The 23,352-nt window shown below is 46.4% G+C and overlaps 2 protein-coding genes across 3 annotated transcripts in view; one reads left to right on the top strand and one right to left on the bottom strand.

Moving 5' to 3' along the window:
- PUS3 (pseudouridine synthase 3) overlaps positions 1-23,352 on the top strand; it is a 284,654-nt gene that overhangs the window by 233,424 nt on the left and 27,878 nt on the right. The gene's annotated exons all lie outside the window — the stretch shown is intronic.
- Positions 3,447-23,352, bottom strand: part of DDX25 (DEAD-box helicase 25) — a 36,429-nt gene continuing 16,523 nt past the window's right edge. The window contains exons 9-12 of the mRNA XM_066254996.1: positions 12,695-12,932; positions 11,598-11,760; positions 4,908-5,096; positions 3,447-3,706 (exon numbers count right to left, since the gene is read on the bottom strand). Of these exons, the coding sequence (XP_066111093.1) occupies positions 3,645-3,706; positions 4,908-5,096; positions 11,598-11,760; positions 12,695-12,932 (652 nt within the window). The 3' untranslated portion in view covers positions 3,447-3,644. The remainder of the gene's footprint in view (positions 3,707-4,907; positions 5,097-11,597; positions 11,761-12,694; positions 12,933-23,352) is intronic.

The raw sequence follows: 23,352 nt of genomic DNA, 5'->3' as shown, positions 1-23,352 counted from the left end.
TTGTATCGGCATCCTGAGCTGGGACACAAAGCAGTAGGGAAAACAAGAGGAAGAAGGCAGTGTCTAGAGACAACGGTTCTGACAGCCTGCCGTAGGCCAGAGCCTGGCCTGGCCCCCCTCCTCACCTGTCCACCCTCCTCAGAGAGGGGGAATGGGAGAGCCAGTGGGTCCTGGATGCGAGAACATTAGCTGGGGCCTGGGGACTGTGCGGCCACCCTGCGGGAGGAGGAAGAGCTCTCACCCCGCCCTCAGACACTTGGTCACACAATGCAGAGGAAATTCTGGGCTGAGTTCTCTTTGGACTCTTCCCAGAGCAGAAAGTTGGTATTCCCTGCAGCACACAGCAAGGCTGTGGTATCCGAGTCCATGGGGTATGATGCTAGGAGGGTCTTTACACATGATGGTTCCCTCAAAGTGCTGGGGGGCTGCAGTGAGGTGGGTGCAACCGAAGAGAACCCATCTGGCTCTCCTGTTAGTTCCTTGGCAAAACTAGTAAGTACCCACCCTCTGGGACCTGAGTGCCTTCCGAGTCAGTAGGCACAGGACGTCTGCCCAAGAGCAGGTGGGTGTGAACAGAGGCCCCGATCTCAGAGGGCCAGTGCAGGCCTGTGGAGTGGTCCCTGCTCCGGACTCACACTTCAGCTTCCATTCCGACAGCTGTGCTAGCTCCACGTGGGTTCTCTTTCTGACCTGGGCCCTTCCTTGAATCAAAGGGGACGCTGAGCAAAACTAAGACTGGCCAAAAGTGGCCTCTCTCCCCAGGGCCTGAAAAGTACTGCTCCCCTCATCCCCAATCCTCTAAGATTCTCCACTGTCGAGCCCATGTGTAGAGACTGCCAGCGGCTTTCATGGGGACCAAGCTTCACAGAGGCAGATCAACACTTTCTCATGACCAAAAGCGGTAACGCCTCTTGAGAAGGTCTGTCCGACTCCTACCAGACGAGGACCAACGCATCACCTTTCCTTTTATTCACAGTTGCTGTAGATCCAGCACCGATATCACACAGGGGCCATGCCCCAGGCAAGGTGCGCGCTCACAGCTCCCACGGAAATCACAGCCCTGCTCTGCGTAATCGTGAATGTCAATATGCTAACAGTGCTGAGCTGGCCAAGACAAACCTAATGGGTTTGGTTTAGCGTTCAGTGCCAAGTAATACACAGCTGATGAAGCCAGCCCACAGATGCGCCGAAGTCCTCGGGCTGCTCCACGTCTCCACTGCTGTCTGGGCAGGCATCGACTGAGAGCTGACCTCACCAAACCAGGAGCGGACACATGATGACCCCTTGCAGTTCTGAGCACAGGGCTGCGTCCTGCAGAATGGTTTTTGGACTGGTCGTGCACCAAACTGGAAAGTCCCTGTTGAGACAGCTGAGGTACACAGTACACAGGGCTCTGCGCCTCCTAGGCCACGGCACAAAAGAGTGTGAGGAGAGGGGCAAAGAGCAAAGTAGAAGAATGCCCACTGTTTGCAGACCCTGTGGGAACAGTTGCCACATAGAAATGATTGAAGACATTCCTGAGGGTAACTGGTAGGAATTCTAACAGAGATCTGAACTGGAAAGGGAGGTGCACAGTTTTATTCAGATACCCCCAATACTGAGCTCAGTTCAAACATGGTAAAGCTGAAATGTCTTGACACACCCCTTATGTTTATTCATCCAGCACCATGTAATTGGGGTTCAAAATGAGAATGGGAAACGTTAGGGAAGATGGTGGATGAAGAAATGACAGAGAAATATTTACTCAACAAGAACACTCATTGAGCATCTATTCTGTGCTGGGCACTGGGTTGGGGTGGGAACTAAGGGGACAGGAGTTGGATCGCAGTCCCAAGAAGAAGGCAGATGTAGAGGAAGGAGAACCCATGTGGACGTTCAGAGGTGGCGGCTCCACTTTTACAGGCTCTGTCTTGGGACCGCTTTGCCACAGCGGCTCCTGTATCACTCATGCCTACAGCTCCGTTTTAGAAGTGTGCATTTCTGGGCTCTGCCGTCACAGAGCTGCTGGTGTCTGGGTGGGGAAAGGAGCCTCTGTGTTTTCCCAAGTTCTCCAGGTAGCCCTGCTCAGGAGCTGGCTCTGGAACACTGCCTTGTGGTCCCACGCATGATGAGAAGACACTATTCCAATCATGTTTCTCTCTTGTGAAAGGAGACACACAGCCTCTTCTCTGGGAAGCTGGCCCAGAGTGTGGAGGGGTCCCTCCTCTGCACTCCACGAGCCACCTGCACAGCCCTCCTTTAACAGTCTGTCGCAATGCTGACTTATTCTGAGTCTCTGCCATTAGACCCTGAATTCTGAGCAGACTGTAATAGTTTATATCTCTTCCCTGGTGTTTAGCATAAGAGGTACACAATATAGCTGTGGAATGAGGAAGCTGGGTGATTTTCATGTATTTCTGAGCCCTGCTCATGAGGATAAAACATAGGCAAGGTGATATGCATGTAGAATATACCAAATGAGAAACGGCGGAAATACCGCGCATGTCAGATGACAGGAACATGCCTGGAAGCCCCTGGAGGCAGACCGTGGAGAAGCTGGCCAGGCTGCAGTGGAGGGTGCAGGGCCTGCCCCGCTTCCTGGGTGGGGGGCACCCACCCCCTCTGTTCTCAAGCTCCCTGGTTCACTTCCTAGTAGCAAACGTAAGATATAAAGAGCATCTCATAGCACTTGCAGGAAAACGTCCAGGATCCTCAGGTATAGCTTTCAGTCCTTAAATGCAAAACTGTTAGCTCTCTGAAATGTTACTACTTAAATAAGGCCCCGCGCCCCTGCCACTGTCTGTTTTAAGAAATGCCTATGATAAAGCCACATTTTCAGAGACTATTAAATAACTAATGATGGATTAAATCTTCTCTAATTTGAAGATGCTAAGAAGCAAAAGAGAAAAATATCTTCAAATTCTGTATGACAGCTGAAACACCAAAAGAGCAAAAACTGGGGAGCGGGTAGGAGAGTAAAGAGGGACAAATAAAAGGTGACAGAAAATGATTTGACTTTGCGTGATGGGTACACAACATAATCAAAAGTTCAAATGCTATGCAGATGTTTACCTGAACCCTATGTATTCTTATTGATCAAATTTAATTTTAATACATTTAATTTCTAAATTAAAAAAAAAAGAAAAAGAAAGGGCAACAATTGCTCTCTCTTCCAAAATGTTGTACTTTCAACATCTCAATGCAGCAAGCATGCAGCACAGCGGGGGTGGGGGTGGGGTGGGCAGGAGAGAAGGGGAGGGCTGTGGACTGGAGACGAGGCTTCTCACTTGCTCTCTCTAGCTCAGACGCCAAAACCAGTAAAGCTCTACTGCCACCTTGTGGCACCACCAGGTGTACACAAGAGGAATGATCTCAGATTTTATAAACTAAATTCAAAAACATCCCAGTAGCCCCCCACAAAGACGGTTATCTATGAAAAGATTAGAATAAGAAATAATGTTGCTTTTTAATTCAAAAGTATAATGTATTTCACATCAATCTGGTTTCAAAAAGACTTCAGATCTTTAAATCTAAGGCTACCACATTACTTTGGCATACATAACAATGTCACATTGAAAAAGCCTCAACAAAAAAATTACCTTTAAACCCCACTGGGAAATTTTCACACAAACTAGGAAAGTTCACAAATGATAAAAGCTCTTTCTTCAATATTCAAGTTTTTCAATTTCATCTATGTCTTCAGGGTTGAGCTGCTTAATGTTGCTGTCTGAAAGAACAAGTGAGAGACCAGTCTCACGGGGGCCCACGTGGCACTCCATTCCTCCCACCTCTGGTTTCTGAAGACAGTGATGCCCTTGACTACATGTTCCTGTGACACCTCGTATGGGAAGGGGCATTCTCCAGACTGGCTGAGAGGGGATGGCATCAAAATCAGTGCTGACACTGACACAGCATCGTGTGTGCCAGACAATAAGAGCATACGTCTAGACACCGTGGGGTCAGAAAAGACCAGAACACACAGGAGGAGCAGGGAGGGTCTACTGAGCCCTGGAGGAGTGCCGTGTGTGGGTGTGTGTGTGGGGGTGCAGGACGGCAACAGGGGGAGCAACTAAGGCTCCTCCACTGAGGTCACTTCCCAAGACTGGGTCTTCAGGAGCTTACATAGCAACAGTGGATCTTAATGGCTCGCCTTGCTGTCCCTCCCTGAGTCCTTCCACAGTTATTCTAATGCAGGGCGCTTAATCAACTTTCCTGAAGGGTCCAGATGTGCTACAGTCTGCAAATCCTTTAAAATTATATTCTAAATTCCATACATGTGCCTATGTGCATATCTCTGGGGAGAGTGTCCACTGCCTCGCACAAATGTTAAGGACCAGTGTCCTAAAAGGTAAAAGGCCTATTTGCAGTCCCACAAGGGTTCCTCTTCCCCTGCACCCCAGCCACATCCATGGGCTGTGGAGCCCAGGATGATCTGAGAGTGGACATCTCAGGGCACATCACCCTTGGAGTTTCCATCACAGTGCAACCGGCCAGTCCAGGCGCCCCAGCAGGTCAACAGAACCTGCTGCCTTCTTTAGATGGGGCCTGGAGGAGGCTAGCAGATCTCACAATTTAGGACTGCCTTTTTGGTAGGGTGGGGCCAGAAAAAAATGCAAATAAAAGAGGAAGCTGGAAACAAAATATAATCTTCAAGGACATTATTACTTTACTTAGGTTGGTTCTCTATAGGGCAGGTCCCAGAATCATCAATAACACAAAAATCTGAGCTCATGTTAATTCCACTTGATTTAAAAATTTTAACTACCACATGCAAATTAATCAACTATCTCACAGTTGGAACTCGGGCACTGTGATTCAGAAGCCTCCTGTCCCCATCCTATCACAGCTCTGGGTGGAGGTCCACAACCTGCATTGTCGCTATCTCTGTGAGCAGGCCCACAGCTCCTGCTGCAAACAATGTTACTTACTAAAGTGATCCTGGATCTTCATAAGCAGGGGCAGCTTATCTACTTCGATCATGTTGAAAGCGAGGCCTTTTTTCCCAAAGCGTCCTGTCCGCCCTATGCGATGAAGGTAGGTCTCATAGTCTGGCTCCTCTAATTTGTTCAGAGGGAGATCAAAGTTCACAACGATCGTGACCTGCTTCACATCGATACCTAGAAGAGGAAAGACGATGGAGTGTCCTGTGCGTCTTCCTTAGGAGACAGCTATTCAACAACCACACTGCCTGAGGAAATTCTTGTTTCACAGACCTGGTTTCACATGGTCAAAGGGGCACTCAGGTGAGGCAGTCTGTTTGCACAGCATGTCTGTGGTGCTTGATAAGGCTCAGCAGAAGCTAACTTTACAGAAGTCTAACTATGTACAGCGTGTGTGCATGTGTGTGCGAGTGCACTACAGGAAGGCTCTTCCCGAGAGCACACACATTCCCCTCTGCCTGCTCCTGCCGGGACTCTGAGCCCCGTGTCCTCTCACCCGTCACATCACGTCACTCTGCTCCGTTCATGGCCATCATTCTAGTTGGGTCTTTCCAGCATTGCTTCAACATTACAATTTTCAGGCTGGTTTCCTCTTTCTCCCTGCCCACTCTAATCTCTCACCACGGTCACCATAGCCATGTCCAGAGTACCGTGTTCAGGACAATTTACACAGGACAAAGTACAAATAGCTCAAGGCTTCCAAACAACTGAAGTCTCACCTCATTCTCTCCTGACACACAAACCCCAACCTCCAGGCACGTGATCTTGCCGTTTCCCAAGCAAACTGCAAATTCTCAACAAACTTAATTCTACCCTCCCTTCAAAACCATTCATATCTAATATTTCTTAGCAAGATTTGTATGGTCCCCTGGTGGCCCACCCCTGCCACTGGCAGGCAGGTCACAGCCTTGTCCTCCCTGCAGTGTGCTTGGACCCTGGGGTTCGCTGTGCCTTCTTTCCTCTGGGGTCCACCGTTGTGCTGTCCAAATTATAACCATTAGCCTCACGTGACTATTTAACTTTAAGTTAATTCAAATGAAAAATTCAGCTCCTTAGTCACACTAGCCACATTTCAAGTGCTCAACAGCCATATATGGCTAGTGGCTACTAATTGGACAACACAGAATAGGCCATTTCCATCAATACAGAAATTCCTATCAGATAGCACTGGTCTAGAGCAGGGGTCCCCAAACTACGGCCTGTGGGCCGCATGCGGCCCCCTGAGGCCATTTATCCGGCCCCGCCGCACTTCCGGAAGGGGCACCTCTTTCATTGGTGGTCCGTGAGAGGAGCATAGTTCCCATTGAAATACTGGTCAGTTTGTTGATTTAAATTTACTTGTTCTTTATTTTAAATATTGTGTTTGTTCCCATTTTTTTACTTTAAAATAAGATATGTGCAGTGTGCATAGGGATTTGTTCATAGTTTTTTTTATAGTCCAGGCCTCCATCAGTCTGAGGGACAGTGAACTGGCCCCCTGTGTAAAAAGTTTGGGGACCCCTGGTCTAGAGGTTCCAGAGTCCAGGCACTGTGCTCCCGAGGGGCAAGGGCCTCATCCTTTCTCAGGCTATTCTTCCAAAGTGCCAAGCTCAGTCCTCGGGGCAGGTCCCCAGTTCTATTTGCTGAAATAAAAACGGATTATAGGCCTTGGCCAGTTGGCTCAGTGGCAGAGCATCGGCCTGGCGTGCAGGAGTCCCGGGTTCGATTCCCGGCCAGGGCACACAGGAGAGGTGCCCATCTGCTTCTCCACCCCTCCCCCTCTCCTTCCTCTCTGTCTCTCTCTTCCCCTCCCGCAGCCAAGGCTCCATTGGAGCAAAGTGTGCCCGGGCGCTGAGGATGGCTCTGTGGCCTCTGCCTCAGGCGCTAGAATGGCTCTGATTGCAACAGAGTGACACCCCAGATGGGCAGAGCATCACCCCTGGTGGGTATGCCAGGTGGATCCCTGTCGGGCACATGCGGGAGTCTGTCTGACTGCCTCTCTGTTTCCAACTTCAGAAAAATACAAAAAACAAACAAACAAAAAAAAAAAATGGATTATAAAATAGAGTTTGAGGATGGCATCTAGGCAAGGATATAGGAAGGATGAAGAAAATAGGAAATCCCTTCTCTTAAAAGTACAAACATTTTTCCCCATAGTCATTAGTCATTAGGAACACGCCCCGAGATGCCACACACATCTACTAGAAAGGTTAAAATGAAAAAGGGTGATGACATCAAGTGCTGACAAGAGTGCAGAGCAACTGGAACTTGTCTTCACCGTATGTGGAAATGAAAAATGGTGCAGGTACTTTGGAAAAAAACCCAACTTTTGCATTTTCTTATAAAGCTATACAAATACCACAGGACCCAGAAATCCTAGTCCTAGGTATTTACCCAAGGGAAATGAAAATGTAGGTCTACACAAGACCTACATATTAATGTTATAACTTTATGAGAAGTGGCTTCAAAGCGGAAACCATCCAAATGACCACCAGCTGGTAAGTGGATGCATTACTTGTGGTACATCCATTCAATGGACTACTCAGCAATAACAAGGAATGAACCACTGATAAATGTAATGGCACTGATCAATTCAAAAGCATTATGTCAAGGCCCTGGCTGGTTGGCTCAGCGGTAGAGCGTCAGCCTGGCGTGCGGGGGACCCGGGTTCGATTCCCGGCCAGGGCACATAGGAGAAGCACCCATGTGCTTCTCCACCCCGCCCCCTCCTTCCTCTCTGTCTCTCTCTTCCCCTCCCGCAGCCAAGGCTCCATTGGAGCAAAGATGGCCCGGGCGCTGGGGATGGCTCCTTGGCCTCTGCCCCAGGCGCTAGAGTGGCTCTGGTCGCAGCAGAGTGACGCCCCAAAGGGGCAGAGCATCACCCCCTGGTGGGAAGAGCATCGCCCCTGGTGGGCTTGCCGGGTGGATCCGGTCGGGCGCATGCGGGAGTCTGTCTGACTGTCTCTCCCCATTTCCAGCTTCAGAAAAAAAAAAATACCAAAAAAAAAAAAAAAAAAAAAAAAAGCATTATGTCAAGTGGAATAAGTCAGACACAAACACCATAAACTATATGATATAATTTATATGGTATCGCCTGACTGGTGGTGATACAGTGACTTGGGCATTGACCTGGGATGCTGAGGTCCCAGGTTCAAAACCCTGAGGTCGCTGGCTTTGGGGTAGATTCATCTGGCTTGAGCACAGGCTCAACAGCTTGAGCACGGGGTCATAGGTTTGAGTGTGGGATCATTGAAATGATCCAGTGGTTGCTGCTTGAGACCAAAGGTTGCTGGCTTGAAGCCCAAGGTTGCTGGCTTGGGCAAGGGGTCACTGGCTTGGTTTGAACACCCCCCCCCCCCCATCAAGGCACATAGGAGAAACAATCAATGAACACCTAAAGTGAAGCAACTACAAGATGATGCTTCTCATCTCTCTCCATTTCTCTCCCTGTCACACACACAAAATTTATAAGGTATCTGAAAGAGACAAAATATAGAGATAGAAATCTCATCTATAGTTGCCAGGGGCCAGTAGTTGCAGAGACTGACTACAAAGAAGCACAGTTTGAGGGGAGATGGCAATGTCTTTGTAAGGTCGGTGGATAGAGGGATAGTCATGTGGAGAACTCAGACCCGCCCACTTTGACTAGGACCGCCCACAATCAAGCCCGCCAAAGGAAGCTTCCCAGGAACCATTTGGAAAGAAGCGATTGTCTGCCAGCCAGTGAAATTTCACCATGTCATAGTAGCTCCACTTCCCTAGAGGGACCCTTTAAATATCTCCCACGTGGTTTAATCTGTGCAACTTCCCTGACCTCCATCTTTTCTTCCATCTTTCTTTCCTCAGGGCCAGGGAACCTTGCTGGGCGGGATGTGCACTCTGTACTCAATAAAGCTGTTTGCTATTCCACACTTTGTGGCTCCGAGCCCTCTTCCTTCCTTCTTGGCGGGGAAAAATACCTTACATTTTGGTGCCGAAAACCCGGAAGGAGTTAGAAGTCTGCAAGGACCGCTCCTTTCCCCTCCCCTCTGAGAAAGAACCAGGAGAAAGAACCAGGATCTCCGATCTCCAACCCACTTCAGCGCACGGTGCAGTAAGTCCCCTGCCTCCAGCATTCCTCTCAGTTCTTTCCTCCGAGACTCCCTGTCCGAAACCGTAGCTACGTCAGGGAAGTCTTTTCCGTCCGTCCGAGTGAGCGTGTGCTTGTGGAGACCTCCCCAAGCACATCCACTTTCGTCCATGGCTGGACCTTGAATTTTTAGGATGCTAATACTCAAGTCTGACCACTCTGAGAACTGAGGGCAGCTGTGAGCGCACAGGAATTTCCCTCCCTAAGGAAGAAGAAACTGTTCTTCTTCTCCGCTGTGGCCAGGCCACAGAGCCCACTCAATTAGCCTCCTGAAGGGACTTGCGGTGTTAACACCCTCACCAATTTAACTATCGCCAAAAAAGCTGGGAACTGATTGGAGATCTCTTACATACACGGCTTCTAATTATTTGTGCACCTGTCCTTAATCTCTGTGCCGCCTGTTCAACTGTGCAGGCCTTTTTCTGGCCAGAGAAACTTCACCTAAAACCTCCATTCCTAATCTTTCCTTCTCCGCGGACTCCAAACTCTCCCTCCCCTCCCTTCTCAAAAACCTGTTTCTTATTCGCCATCTACTACCTTCTCTTTCTCCTCCCCTGCTGGCCAGGGACCCCTCCCTTCACTGTGCTCTCTAGTCCCTCCTCCGTCAGGCCTTTCTCCCGGACGTCTTACACCGGTTTTCAGGACATCCAACCCCAATTTTCTTTCAGGAAGTTCCTGCCCTGTCCTTTCTTTGGCTACAGCGTTTCCTGCCAGATCTGGATGACGGGCTCCACATGAGCCCCCCTCCTCTTATTCCCAACCCCCGAAACCCCTATCTGGAACCTGTAAACACGGCATTTAAAGTTTTTAACGGTCCCAATTAGTAGAAACAGGCCTGTTTGCCAGGCCCCCATGCAGCAGAAGGTAACGCTCCAAACCCCGACTCTTGTGGCAACCCTGAGACCAGCAGAGCCACCAGCATCTTGCTTTAAGTGTGGCAAGCAGGACCACTGGCCCCGGCAGGGCCCCTGCCCGCGGCTGCCCACTGAGCCCTGCCCTGACTGCAAGCAGCCCAGTCACTGGCGGAGTGATTGCCCCCTTGGGCAACAGGTTTTTTCCTCAGCGCCTCCTACGTGGAGGACAAGCCGCCCAAATGGAAGGCCAATCCAGCCAGGTGGGTGCATCACTCGAACTCCTAGGACACAGCCTGGACTCGGAGAACCCAGGGTTCTGCAACAAGTGGGTAAGTCAGTCCATCTCATTTCTTGTGGACACAGGCTGCCTTCTCTGTTTTACTAACACACTCTGGACCTCTAGTTCCCTCACAGGTCTCGGTTATGGGAATGGATGGGGCCCTCTTTCTTTCCCCTTTTTACACCACTCCTGACATGCAGTTTTGCCTCAAGCTTGCCTCCTTATAGGACCACTGGCAGTCAGAACCACTGGACTTCATCCATCTCCAGCTCACCAAAAGGCTGGACCCTGCAAATTCCCCTATTACTCCTCTCTCTCTTTTTTTTTAAATCCTTACAGGACCTCATCTGCAAAGTTTCTCCAGTCACAGCCACACAGATGTTCCTCCTGACACCCCTCAAAGCCACCACCTTCTGATCTCTCCCTCCCCACGACGCCCCTATTCAGCAGGAAGTAGCCAGACGAATAAACGGTGCCCCTTTTTCTATTTAACACAAAAGGTCAGAATGTAAGGTCGGTGGATAGAGGGATGGTCATGTGGGGAACCCAGGCCCGCGACCTTTGGCTGGAACTGCCCACAATCAAGCCTGCCAAAGGAAGCTTCCCAGGAACCATTTGGAAAGAAGCGATTGTCTGCCAGCCAGTGAAATTTCACCATGTCATAGTAGCTCCACTTCCCTAGAGGGACCCTTTAAATATCTCCCACGTGGTTTAATCTGTGCAACTTCCCTGACCTCCATCTTTTCTTCCATCTTTCTTTCCTCGGGGCCAGGGAACCTTGCTGGGCAGGATGTGCACTCTGTACTCAATAAAGCTGTTTGCTATTCCACACTTTGTGGCTCCGAGCCCTCTTCCTTCCTTCTTGGTGGGGAAAAATACCTTACAGTCTTGATTATAGTAATGGTTACAGGACTATAAATGTTTGTCAATATTCATTGTATACTATCTACTTTACATTGTATACTAAATTGAACTGCATACTTAAAAGAATGAATTTTATCATATATAAATTATACCTCAACAAACTTGACTTTTTTTTAAGTGAGAGGAGGGGAGACAGTGAGAGACTCCCACATGTGCCCTGACTGGGATCCACTTGGTAATCCCCATCTGGGGCTGATGCTTAAATCAAATGAGCTACTTTTAGCTCCTGAGGCTGACACCGAATGAACTATCTTCAGTGCCCAGGTCAACACTTGAACCATTCGAGCCACTGGCTGCAGGAGGGGAAGATAGAGAGAAGGGGAAGAGGGAAGAGAAGAGAAGCAGAAGGTTGCCTCTCCTGTGTGCTCTAACCAGGAATTGAACCTGGGACGTTCATACACCAGGCCAACGCTCTATCCACTGAGCCAACCAGCCAGTGCCCAAACTTGACTTTAAATACACACATGCGCGCGCGCGCACACACACACACACACACACACACACACACATACCTCGAGCACAGACATTGGTTGTTATAAGAACTTTCTCTTTCCCATCCCGAAACCGCTGAATGATGGAAGCTCGTTGATCCACGGTCAGCTCTCCGCTTAACAAAGATACTTGGTGACCATCCTGCATCATTTCCACGGTCAACCACTTGGCATTTTGACGAGTCTACATGAAAAAAGCAAAACCCAGCACAAGGCTGGGAGCTGAGAAGGAAGCATGAGAGGACCCTAGAGTGGTGTGGAATTCTGCACCTCTAAGGCCACCTCCTTTCCACCTGTCAGAGCTGTGGCTTCTCGGCCACGAAGCAGATAATAAACATGCTCTACCTACCTCACTTGGTGCTGTGTTGACACAATGAGAGCACATAACAGTAACATCACTCTTTAACAGTGCTCCATGCATGCTAGGCATGTTGCTAAAATCTTTACACACAACACTTAGATGGAGAAGTTATCTAATTTCATTTTAAAAATTACAAGAAAACAAAGCTTAAAAGCATGAGCAACTTGCCCAAGGTTAGTCCATGGCAGAGCAGAAGTTTCCTTTACTCTACAAATGTGTTTTCAGTGCTGCGCACATGCTCGGTGGGCGCCATCCGAGCGCAGGGGAGCAAACGGGAGCCAGAGGGGGCCCTGCTGTCAGGGCGCTCAGAGTGCCCGTGTGGCCGAGAGGAAATAAAACAGATACATGAACACTAAAAATGTCAGATAGCAAAAAATAAATATGAAAATAAAAGAAGCGTGATGTTAACAGTAACCAAGTGGCTACATTACTCATAGGAAGTTAGGAATAGACAAGAACGTTCTTAACCTGATGAAAGGGTTACCTGTAAAAACCTACCATAAATATTGGCCCGCACGGGAAAGTGTGAGAGGGCAGTCTTCTAACATGAGGATGCCCTCTGTTTAACACGTTGAAGTCCCATTCCCTTACTTAATTGTTCTAAGTTTCATCCGTAAAATACAAAGCATTTCTACTCACAGTTGCTCTGAAGATTAAACTACCTAACGTACAGAAAGAGCTGAGTGTGGTGCCTGGCCACACGGCAGGCTGCCGTCCTAGCGGGGGCGGGCGAGGCAGGGACCGTCTCAGCAGTTACCTGGCAGAAGATGATGGCCTGGCCAATGCTGATGCCGCCATAAATGTTGCACAGAGCCTGGTACTTGTCGTGTCTGTTCCCACACAGCACGTAGTACTGTTGGATGTTGTTCAGGGTCAGCTCCTCTTTTCGTAACTTGATAACATTGGAGTCAGGGATGATTCGTTCCGCAAACTGCCACACAGAATCCCCAAAGGTCGCTGAGAAGAGGAGCATCTGGCACCCGGGGGACAAACCTCTGTGAGAGGGATGGGAAGAAGGCTGTTACTTCCTGTCAAATGTGCCACTCGCCGGTGGTGGGGGCAGCTCCCAGGCTCTGCGCCTGCTGCCATCTGCTCCACACACACCTGCTCCAGCAGTCAGTACACAGGTGTGCCTGCCACCCACGGCACCTCCACACAGAGTAATGTGTCCTGTTCCTCTGTGCCACCCAGAATTCAGAAAAATATGTACACTGAATGTGGGGCTCTGGAGCACAATTTATAGGTGTGTTCACGTTTACAGGAGGGTTTCATGTTTCCATACCAATTTTCTCTTTAGAAGCAGAATCATGGAGCCAAGAGTGAGAGTCTGTTTGCTGCCTGCGGCAGTGGTCTCACAGGTCCATGGCGATGAAGAAGCGGAGGCTGCTCCTCCCACGGCGGGAGTCAGCCTCAACTGACTTCCTCTGCCGTGGGAAGAGCCCACATATAAATTAAAAGGAGGGCAAAAGGCAAATGCTACTGCATGTAAAATGTAAAGTGAACCCATAATGAATACAGGCCTCATCTTATAGAAAGCCCCAAAACAGGCAAAATGCATCTATAGAGTTAGCAGTCAGAACACAGGTTAACCCTAGGAAGGAGAGAGGTGCTAGTGACAGAAAAGGGCTATGGGAACTTCTGGAGTGCTGGCAAAGTGCCATTTCTTGATCTGGGCCACTCAGCTATACTTCTATGATTCATATGTTTCTTTGTTCATATATATTTTTAAGTTTTTACTTATTAACTTGAGAGAAAGATGGGGGAATGAGAGAGAGAGAGAATGCTGATGTCTTGTTCCACTTATTTATGCATTCATCAGTTGCTTCTTGTATGTGTCCTGACCAGGGATCAGCTTCACAACCTTGGCGTATCTGGACGATGCTCTAACCCATTGAGCTACCTGGCCAGGGCCTGTATATATTTTATACATCAATAAAAAGTTAATTTTTAAAAACAAAAGAGGGACTAGAGAGAAACCACCACTTGAGAAGACAGAGCACTTAGGAAAATAAGCTGTTAGTACTAAAAGGGAATGGGAGAGCCCTGGCTGGTTGGCTCAGTGGTAGAGCGTCGGCCTGGCGTGCGGGGGACCTGGGTTCGATTCCCGGCCAGGGCACATAGGAGAAGCGCCCATTTGCTTCTCCACCCCCCACCCCCCCTTCCTCTCTGTCTCTCTCTTCCCCTCCCGCAGCCAAGGCTCCATTGGAGCAAAGATGGCCCAGGCGCTGGGGATGGCTCCTTGGCCTCTGCCCCAGGCGCTAGAGTGGCTCTGGTCACGGCAGAGCGACGCCCTGGAGGGGCAGAGCATCGCCCCCTGGTGGGCAGAGCGTTGCCCCTGGTGGGCATGCCGGGTGGATCCCGGTCGGGCGCATGCGGGAGTCTGTCTGACTGTCTCTCCCCGTTTCCAGCTTCAAAAAAATACAAAAATAAATAAATAAATAAATAAAAGGGAATGGGAGAGATTATATAGTCTAGGGATTCCCAAACACTATTTTAAGCCTGGGGCCTGAGTCATCTGGGGAGCTTTTCAAATAATAATCTGACAGACTTCAGATCAAGTCTACATGTGCACCCCCCTCAGCTTCCCACATCCCACCAATATGACTCTAAAGAGATGAAGAGATATGAATCCATAAAAACATGCAGAATAGATGAAACTGGTTGATAAGACATTTCAAGATATTTTGAAAGAGGGAAAATGTAATAAATGACAAAGTGGTGGAGCCACTATATGAGTGCTACAGCTGGAAACGGTCATGAAAAATGCACTGAAGCTGGAAAGGGCCACTGAGAGGTCTGGGTCCTGCAGGCACCAGAGACCAGAGTATTGGAGAAAGAACCACCAATGGCGACGGCTTGGCAGAAGGCACTAGGGAGAGTCTGAAGGAGCATGGCGTGGCCTCTGGCCACCTGCTGTATCATAATCCTTCATTTGGAAAAAGACAACAATGGGACAGATATCCCAGGGCCCATGCCATTTCATTTAAGAACGAACATTTATGCAAATTATACAAGGAAAGGAAACATGGGCCGTTCTGCAGAACACAATAGATTCTGAACTCTTAGTATGAGAAAAGGATGTACACTATTCACTATTTCATGAATGATTTTAATATTGATTGCTTGTTGATATGCTATTTTTTTTTTTTTTTTGTATTTTTCTGAAGCTGGAAACGGGGAGAGATAGTCAGACAGACTCCCGCATGCGCCCGACTGGGATCCACCCGGCACACCCACCAGGGGCGACGCTCTGTCCACCAGGGGGCGATGCTCTGCCCCTCAGGGGCGTCGCTCTGCTGCGACCAGAGCCACTCGAGCGCTTGGGGCAGAGGCCAAGGAGCCATCCCCAGAGCCCGGGCCATCTTTGCTCCAATGGAGCCTTGGCTGCGGGAGGGGAAGAGAGAGAGAGGAAGGAAGGGGGGGGTGGAGAAACAAATGGGCGCTTCTCCTATGTGCCCTGGCTGGGAATGGAACCCGGGTCCCCCGCATGCCAGGCCAAAGCTCTACCGCTGAGCCAACCGGCCAGGGCCTGAAATACTATTTTTGATATATTGAGTTAAATAAAATATATTCTAACATGATTTTACCTGTTTCTTTTTTAATGTGGCTAATAGAAAATTTTAAATTACACGTGGGGCTTGCAATATATTTCTACCGCACAGTACTATGATTTCACCTTTTTTAAACAAACAAACAAACAAAAAAGCTGACCAATCGAGGGATAACCAACCAACATAAATGCTCTAATTATTACTTACTATTCTCTTGGACAGAAAACTCTTTCTGACTTGAATTTTTCTTGGAGTTCTGAATCTTTTATTTGCTATTATATAAAAACATACCAATTTATCAGTAGGGACAGCAAGAAGGGAGTCTTGACTGGTCTTTGTCCACAATTGTTTTAAATAGGCTGAAAATATGTGTGAGCAGCAGGTGGACACTACCTTAGGTTAGGCAGCTGGGCATGTGCAAGCCAAGGACTAGACATTCCCCCTGAGCAGGTTCCAGACCTGGGAAAAACAGCCTCGGCAGAAGGTGAAGTGAAGCACACAGTGAAAATGTAGGGTCAAGTGAAACACACATGCTGAATGGAGGGGCCATCCTCGCCCAGTTCCCTGCCTGGCTCTCAGCATACCAGACAGAAAGTGTCTGTCTCCCAGGAAGGGGATTAGGGACAGTATAGGCCTAAACAGCTTTAGGTGACAATCATCCTAAAGTGCAGCTTCCCAAGTGACAAGCCCTGCTATACAAGCAGAGCCGTCCACAAGCTCTTTAGTTCCTCCTCTTGGAGCACACAAGGCTGGCATGCATCACTAGATGTGAGGAGAAAAGGTCTCGAGACCGTAGCAAAGAGTAAACTTAGAGAATTTAGAGATAATGTTGAGAAGATAAAGAACTTCTGAATACTGTAACTGATATCCTCAGAGGGACAACAGTAGCACATTGTATCCATAATGCAAGAATAGGAAGCCATGAAAAAGAAAGAGAATAACACCAGTATGATCCAGACAGGACAAAAAAAGAAGGCTAATGACAGATGGAAGGACACATACAAATGGGTTAAAGAAATAATAACAAGCCTGACCAGGCAGTGGCACAGTGGATGGAGCGTCGGACTGGGATGCAGCGGACCCAGGTTTAAAACTCTAAGGTTGCCAGCTTGAGCACAGGCTCACCGGCTTGAGCGTGGGTTTGCTGGCTTGAGCGTGGGATCATAGACATGACCCCATGGTCGCTGGTTTGAGCCCAAAGGTTGATGGCTTGAGCAAGGGGTCACTCCTCTGCTGGAGCCCCCCTCCCCCCACCCCATCAAGGCACACATTATGAGAAAGCAGGCAATGAACAACTAAGGTGCTTAGTTGAAAAAGAATTGATGCTTCTCATCTCTCTCCCTTCCTGTCTGTCTATCCCTATCTATCCCTCTGTCAAAAAAAAAAAAAAAAGAAAGAAAGAAATAATAACAAATAAAGAGCAGACTGCACCAGACGAAGAAAACAATTTGGGATGAGGCTTGTGAAGAAGAAGATATAAAAAGCATAGGATGAGATAGGCAAAACTTCTAAATTAGAAGTCCTTTTTGCTTCCTCTAAACACACCAGTGCTCAGCTGGAAACAGGGGATGCTGAATTAGTTGGGCCACACCACACAAGAGGACATATGTTATCGCATCTTTCCACTGATATCTCCATGAAACTGAGTAAAGTTACATTACCTGGTTCAGAGGTTGCAAGTAAACTGTCGTATCAAGTGATATGTCAAATCACAGCAACAAAAAATATATACCTCCTGTATCTTTTAGATAAGTGGATTTGAAAAATGGGAGTTCAAAACATTTTCTGGACTTCTGTGAAGTTTCAGTAAAACAGACAATATAAAAGGCTATTGATATCGTATGCAACTATAAATTAGTCTTTGACCACCTGTATGTTCAGCAGTGCAAATGTACATTCTGGCAGATTCCACACAATCTAATAAACTTCTCATCAAAGAAAGTAAAAAGAAATTACCAGCTAATGTTCTGCATACTTTGTACACACTTCTAAAAAGGTATATCATTTACTTACCTGTGATATTGAGCTTTTCTTTCTTTTCTTTTTAAAATTTTATTTATTGATTTTTAGAGAGGAAAGAGAGAATGAAAGAGAGAGAGAGAGAACAAGGGGGATAAATCCATCAACTCATAGTAGTTGCTTCCTGTATGTGCCTTGACCAGGCAAGCCCAGGGTTTTGAACCAGCGACCTCAGCGACTGAGGTTGATGCTCTGTCTGCTGTGCCACCACAGGTCAGGCAAGCTATTCATTATCAAAGTTTCTGGTCACTTTTCTATTAAAACTTGTAGAAGCACTTAATAAAAGTTTTAACTGTATAGAAATGGAAGAAGTTGGCCTCCTTAGACATCTGCCTATAACTATTATTGTTCCTGGTTATTAGAAAGATTTAAAATGTTAGCCTATCATAAAATTTTATCTTTAAAGTGGAATACAAAAAGAAGGTTTTTTCCCCCAATCTGGAAATACACTGAGGATGAGAAAAGGAATGTAGTAAAATCGATATTATATGTTGTTCCTCCACAACTGTTTGATGACTTCTGAATATAGGTAGTATTTGCTTAATTAGTCCTACTGTATTTACATTCTCCTTGTAAAAAGTTTTATATTTATGCATCTTAAGAATATAGAGCCTGCTTGGTGGTGGTGCAGTGGACAGAGCGTCAACTTGGGATGCTGAGGTCTCAGGGTTGAAACCCCAGGTTTCCAGCTTGAAAGCTGGCTCAACTGGTTATGGGGTCACCAGCTTGAGCATGGGACCACTGAAATAATCCCAAGGTTGCTGGCTTGATCCCAAGGTCATTGGCTTGAGCAAGGGGTCACTGGCTCAGCTGAAGCCCCTCGTTAAGGCACATATGAGAAATCAATAAATAAACAACTAAGGTGCTGCAGCTATGAGTTGATGCTTCTCGTCTCTCTCCCTTCCTATCTTTCCTTCTCTTTCTCTCTCGCAAAAAAAAAAAAAAAAAAAAAAAAAAATATATATATATATATATATATATATATGCATGCATGCGCGTGGTCTACCAGAAAGTTCTGTTTTTGGAATAAAACAAAATACAAAATTTTCTTACTGTCAATAAACTTTATTAAATATAATTGCCATTATTATTAATGATTTCTTGCCAGCGTGACGGCAATTTGTATATCCCATTTTTGAAAAATGTTTTATCTTTTGATGTGAAAAATTGAACCAGTGCTTGTTTGATATCTTCTTCATTTTTGAATTTTTTGCCCTTCAAAAAATTTTGCAAGGACAAAAACAAATGATAGTTGGAGGGTGCTAAGTCCGGGGAATACGGTGGATGAGACAGAATTTCCCAGCCTAGTTCTGCAATTTTTTGACGAGTCCCCAAAGCAGCATGTGGCCTGGCATTATCATGATGCAGTATGATGTTCTTCCTATTGAACATCGCTGGCCTCTTTTCTTGGACTGCTGTCTTTAAATTATCCAGTTGCTGACAATACTTCGCCGAATTGAACTTTTCATTCGGTTTTAAAAGCTCATAATGTATTCGTCCTCGAACGTCCCACCATATAAACAACATTCTCTTATTCAGAGTCAAATTTGGTTTAGAGGTGGAAGGGCTAGGTTTTCCGGGTTCACAATATGCCCTTCTCCTTACGATGTTTTCGTAGGTAATCCACTTTTCATCCACAGTTATCATCCAATTCAAGAAGGGCTCGATTTTATTCTGAGCAAGCAGAGATGTGCATATGACGACTTGATCATCCAAATTCTTCTGACTTAATTCATGTGGCACCCATCTTGAATATTTCCAAACCAATCCTATCTTCCGAATATGGTCCAAAATGGTTTGCTGAGCTGAATTAAGCCTTTCTGCGATCTCTGATGTTGTCAGAAAAGGATCTTGCTCCAACATGGTCTTAACAACATCGTCATTGATCAAAGATGGTCACCCAGAACGTGGCTTATCAGAAAGGTCGAAATCACCTGTTTCGAATTTTTTGAACCATCTTCTGCATGTCCTATCAGAAACTGTACCTTCACCAAACACTTTCAATAAATTTCTACATGCTTCTGTAGCATTTCTTCCTTGTTGAAATTTGTATCAAATACAGTGGCATAAATGAACTTTATCAGTAGCCATGGGTACACTATGGCTTCACACATAAGACTAACATGAATCAACTTTGTTTTAGTTAATTTGCTACGTCAGTATGTATACATTAAGTGATAAAAATAGAGAGGCACACATGCGCCAATAAACATGCTTACGTGTTGAAACTTGTTGTGATAGTAACGGACAGAACTTTCTGGTAGACCTGAAGCATAGCCTACAAAATTTAGGCATCTAATAACAAGTTTAAAAAGATTAAAGATTAAAATAAATTATTCTATCAGAGATGAAACATTATAAAATATTGTTATATTTATTTGGTTAGTTCTACTATTAGTGATTACTATAACTGCTACTGTTAACTAGTTTTACTGTTGTTTTGTTTACATAGTATCAGTAATGTTTCAGAAAAACATATATAATTCTGAATAAACATTTTTCATATTTTTATGTTAAAGTGAGAATTATGATTACCTCTATTATAGCTATCTATCGTCTATCTATCTATCTATCTATCTACTATCTTATCTATCTATCTATAGAGTATGCTACGACTGTACCAGATTGGCTCTCTAAAAAGCTGGTCACTTTAGGGGAAGAAACAACGTAAGTTTTCCCATATCTGGCAGGCACAAGTTTTGGGAATGAAAAGAGTGCACTATGTGTTGAGTACAATGAATAAAAACAGACCTCCAACAAAGCACATCACTAGCAAGTTTCAGAATACCAGGGAGAAGGAAGGCTCTGAAACCAGCTCACACACAGAAGCCTCAGGATCAGGATGGCACTGAACTTTTCAGCTACAACGCTGAAAATTTAGAGTATTTATTACAGTATTTAAAGAAACCTTTTATGTTTTCAATATTGTCTCTGAATTTACAGGGGAATGCATTTCAACATGGAAGATCACATCCAGTCAAATCATCAATCTAAAGATCAAGTTTACAGAAATAACGAAGACATTTTCAGATAGGCAGAAGCTAGAAAATGAACTTCCTATACATTCTTTATTAAGAAGCAATTAGAGAATATACTTTAGCATACTGCATGAACCAACAGGAAGCCAAGAAAAAGGACCCAGAAAACAGCAGATTCAAAATGGTCAGTGAGGACAGGAAGACCTATAAGGACAGAGGTACAGAAGGCCTGGAGGGCAACCAATCCAGACTAAAACCGCAGAGAGGGAGTTTGGAAGAGCTTTAGGAAAAAAAGAAATCAATGGATTTAAAAATAGTATTTGGAGGCAGCAAGATGGCGGTGGAGTAGGTGGACGTTCCAACTACCACTTCCCAGAACCAAAGTGGATTACAATTTAATTTTAAGAACAATCATCTGGAAAAACCGACTTTTGGCTAAACCAAGAGGAATCTATAACCAAAGAACATCGAAGAAGCCACACTGAGACTGGTAGAAGGAATGGGAATGTGGAGAGGCCTGCCCAGCTCCCGTGAGCGAGCAGCGGTCAGGAGGGACTCGCATGGTGGTGGGGTTTCACTGGAGGGGGGGTCCTGGGTGCCAGGACCGAAGCCCAGCCCGCAGCCCCAGAGCCTAGAAGGGGCGTATGGACAGTATTTAGCTATGAAACAAGTCAGGATATTGTTTGTGAGAAAGAGACAGACTTCTCAGACCCAGGATTCATCTTAAAAGGACCACGCAGAAAACCTCTTTCACAACCACTCTCCCAGGGCTCCAGGGGACGGGGAGCGCTGAGAGGACTAGAGTAGCAGGAGGAGAGTGTAATCTTGGAGGCACAGGGAGAAGCACTGTGAGGGTCAGTCACCCTAACCCCTGGGCTGAGTCACTACCCAAATCTAAAGTGAATAATTTTCCTGGAACCAGCAATACCAGCAAAGGGAAGCAGGTCACCAGCCAAATGGAAACTCTTCTGCTACACTCAGAGCAGAGTCACTTAGAAGCAGGAAGCCTGTCAGGGATACAGTATTGGGTGCTGAGCTCTGAGCTACCACCCCACCCCCACCCTGCTGAGTACTCGCTGGAGGGTGGGTGGCAGAAAGCTGAAGTGTGGTCCCATCTGTGGGGGCAGAAGTCAGGAGCCAGCCATGGCTGCGGCCCAAGTGCGTCAATGCAATTCCGCCTGCAGGAGTGAGGTGGAGGCTGGAGAACCAACCCAGGCTTGCATACCGGCCTGTGAAAGCAGTCCCACCTACAGGGGTGGGGTGGAGGCTGGGGACAGCGAAGGCTTGCAGACTGGGCAGGTGTGCACAGTCCCACCCACAAAGGCAAGGCGCCTCAGTGACTGCAGTAGCAGGCCAGCACCAGCAATCACCGTGCCTGAATGCCTGAGGAGGCAGCAACGGTGGGGGTGAGCTTGGGGACAGACTGCACTTCAGGAACACAAAGGCCACATCCATTGGACTACTGTGGCCACATCCTTCTTAGGGCTGAAAAGAAAGAAAAAAAAAAAAAAAAAAAAAAAAAAAAAGGTTAGATAGAACGACACCTGAGGGTAAGAGGCAAGCCACATCCAATACCTTACCTAACCCCTGATTTATTGTATGAGCCCAACAACTAGCCACCAATAAGTGGCAGCAGAAAGCAACACTTAAATTAACATCCTCTAGGCCAAAAGTAGATAAAAGCCAGCCTAAGTAGATATTAACAACAGCACCTGGGCTCAGCAGAGGCAACCACAGGATCTGGATCACCTGTTGCTTCAAAAAGATAATAAGGGCCAGTTATAGGCAGCAACCCCCACTGGTCAAGAGGGCACATTCAGAGGCTGGATATGGATGGTATCAGTTCAGGACCTAACAACCCTTGTTAGAGTGACATCTTAAGGAAGGGCTACTCACACCTGACCCAGTTAAGATATAGAAAATGGAAAAGTGGCTCTACTAGTTAAGGATATCAAACTCGAACAAGCCTGCAAACCACAAACAGAAACAATGGGAAGACAGAGGAACATAAGCCATATGGATCAACAAGAAAAATCCCCAGAAAATGATGGATGAAATGGAAGTAATCAAATTCCAGATGCAGAGTTTAAAATAATGATTGTTAGGATGCTTATGAATCTCAAAGCTACAATGGATGGACTTAATGAACACCTAAATAAATTGTAAACATCAAAAAGGACACTGAAATTATAAAAAAAACAACAGACAGAAATGACAAACACAGTACCAGAAATGAAGACTACACTAGAAAGAATTAAAAGCAGGCTGGATGAAGCAGAGGATTGAATCAGTGACTTAGAGGACAAGATAAGTGAAAGCACAGAAGCAGAACAATAAAAAGAAAAGAGGATCAAAAAGTCTGAGGAAACTCTTAAGAGAGCTCTGAGACAACATGAAGAGAAACAACATCAGTATAATAGGGGTTCCTGAAGGAAAAGAGAAAGAACCTGTTTGAAGACAATATAGCTGAAAATTTCCCTAAATTGGTGCAGGAAAGAGTCATACAGGATCAAGAAGCAGAAAGAACCCCATTAAAAAAGAACCCAGAGACCTACACCAAGACACATCATAATCAAAATACCAAAGCTAAGAGATAAAGAAAGAATACTAAAAGTAGCATGAGAAAAACAGTCAATCACCTACAAAGGAGCCCCCATAAGGATGACAGCCAACTTTGCAACAGACACACTTGAGGCCAGAAGGGAATGGCAAGAAATATTCAAAGTAATGCAGAACAAGAGCCTACAACCAAGGCTCTTTATCCAGCAGGGCTATCGTTTAAAATTTAAGGAGAAATACAAAACTTTCCAGACAAAACAAAACAAACTCAAGGAATTCATCACAACCAAATCAATGCTGCAAGAAAT

Source organism: Saccopteryx bilineata, chromosome 2 (assembly GCF_036850765.1).
Source record: "Saccopteryx bilineata isolate mSacBil1 chromosome 2, mSacBil1_pri_phased_curated, whole genome shotgun sequence".
NCBI classification, from domain to species: domain Eukaryota; kingdom Metazoa; phylum Chordata; class Mammalia; order Chiroptera; family Emballonuridae; genus Saccopteryx; species Saccopteryx bilineata.
Note: the sequence above shows the minus strand (reverse complement) of the source record. Positions and strands in the feature narration are given on the sequence as shown.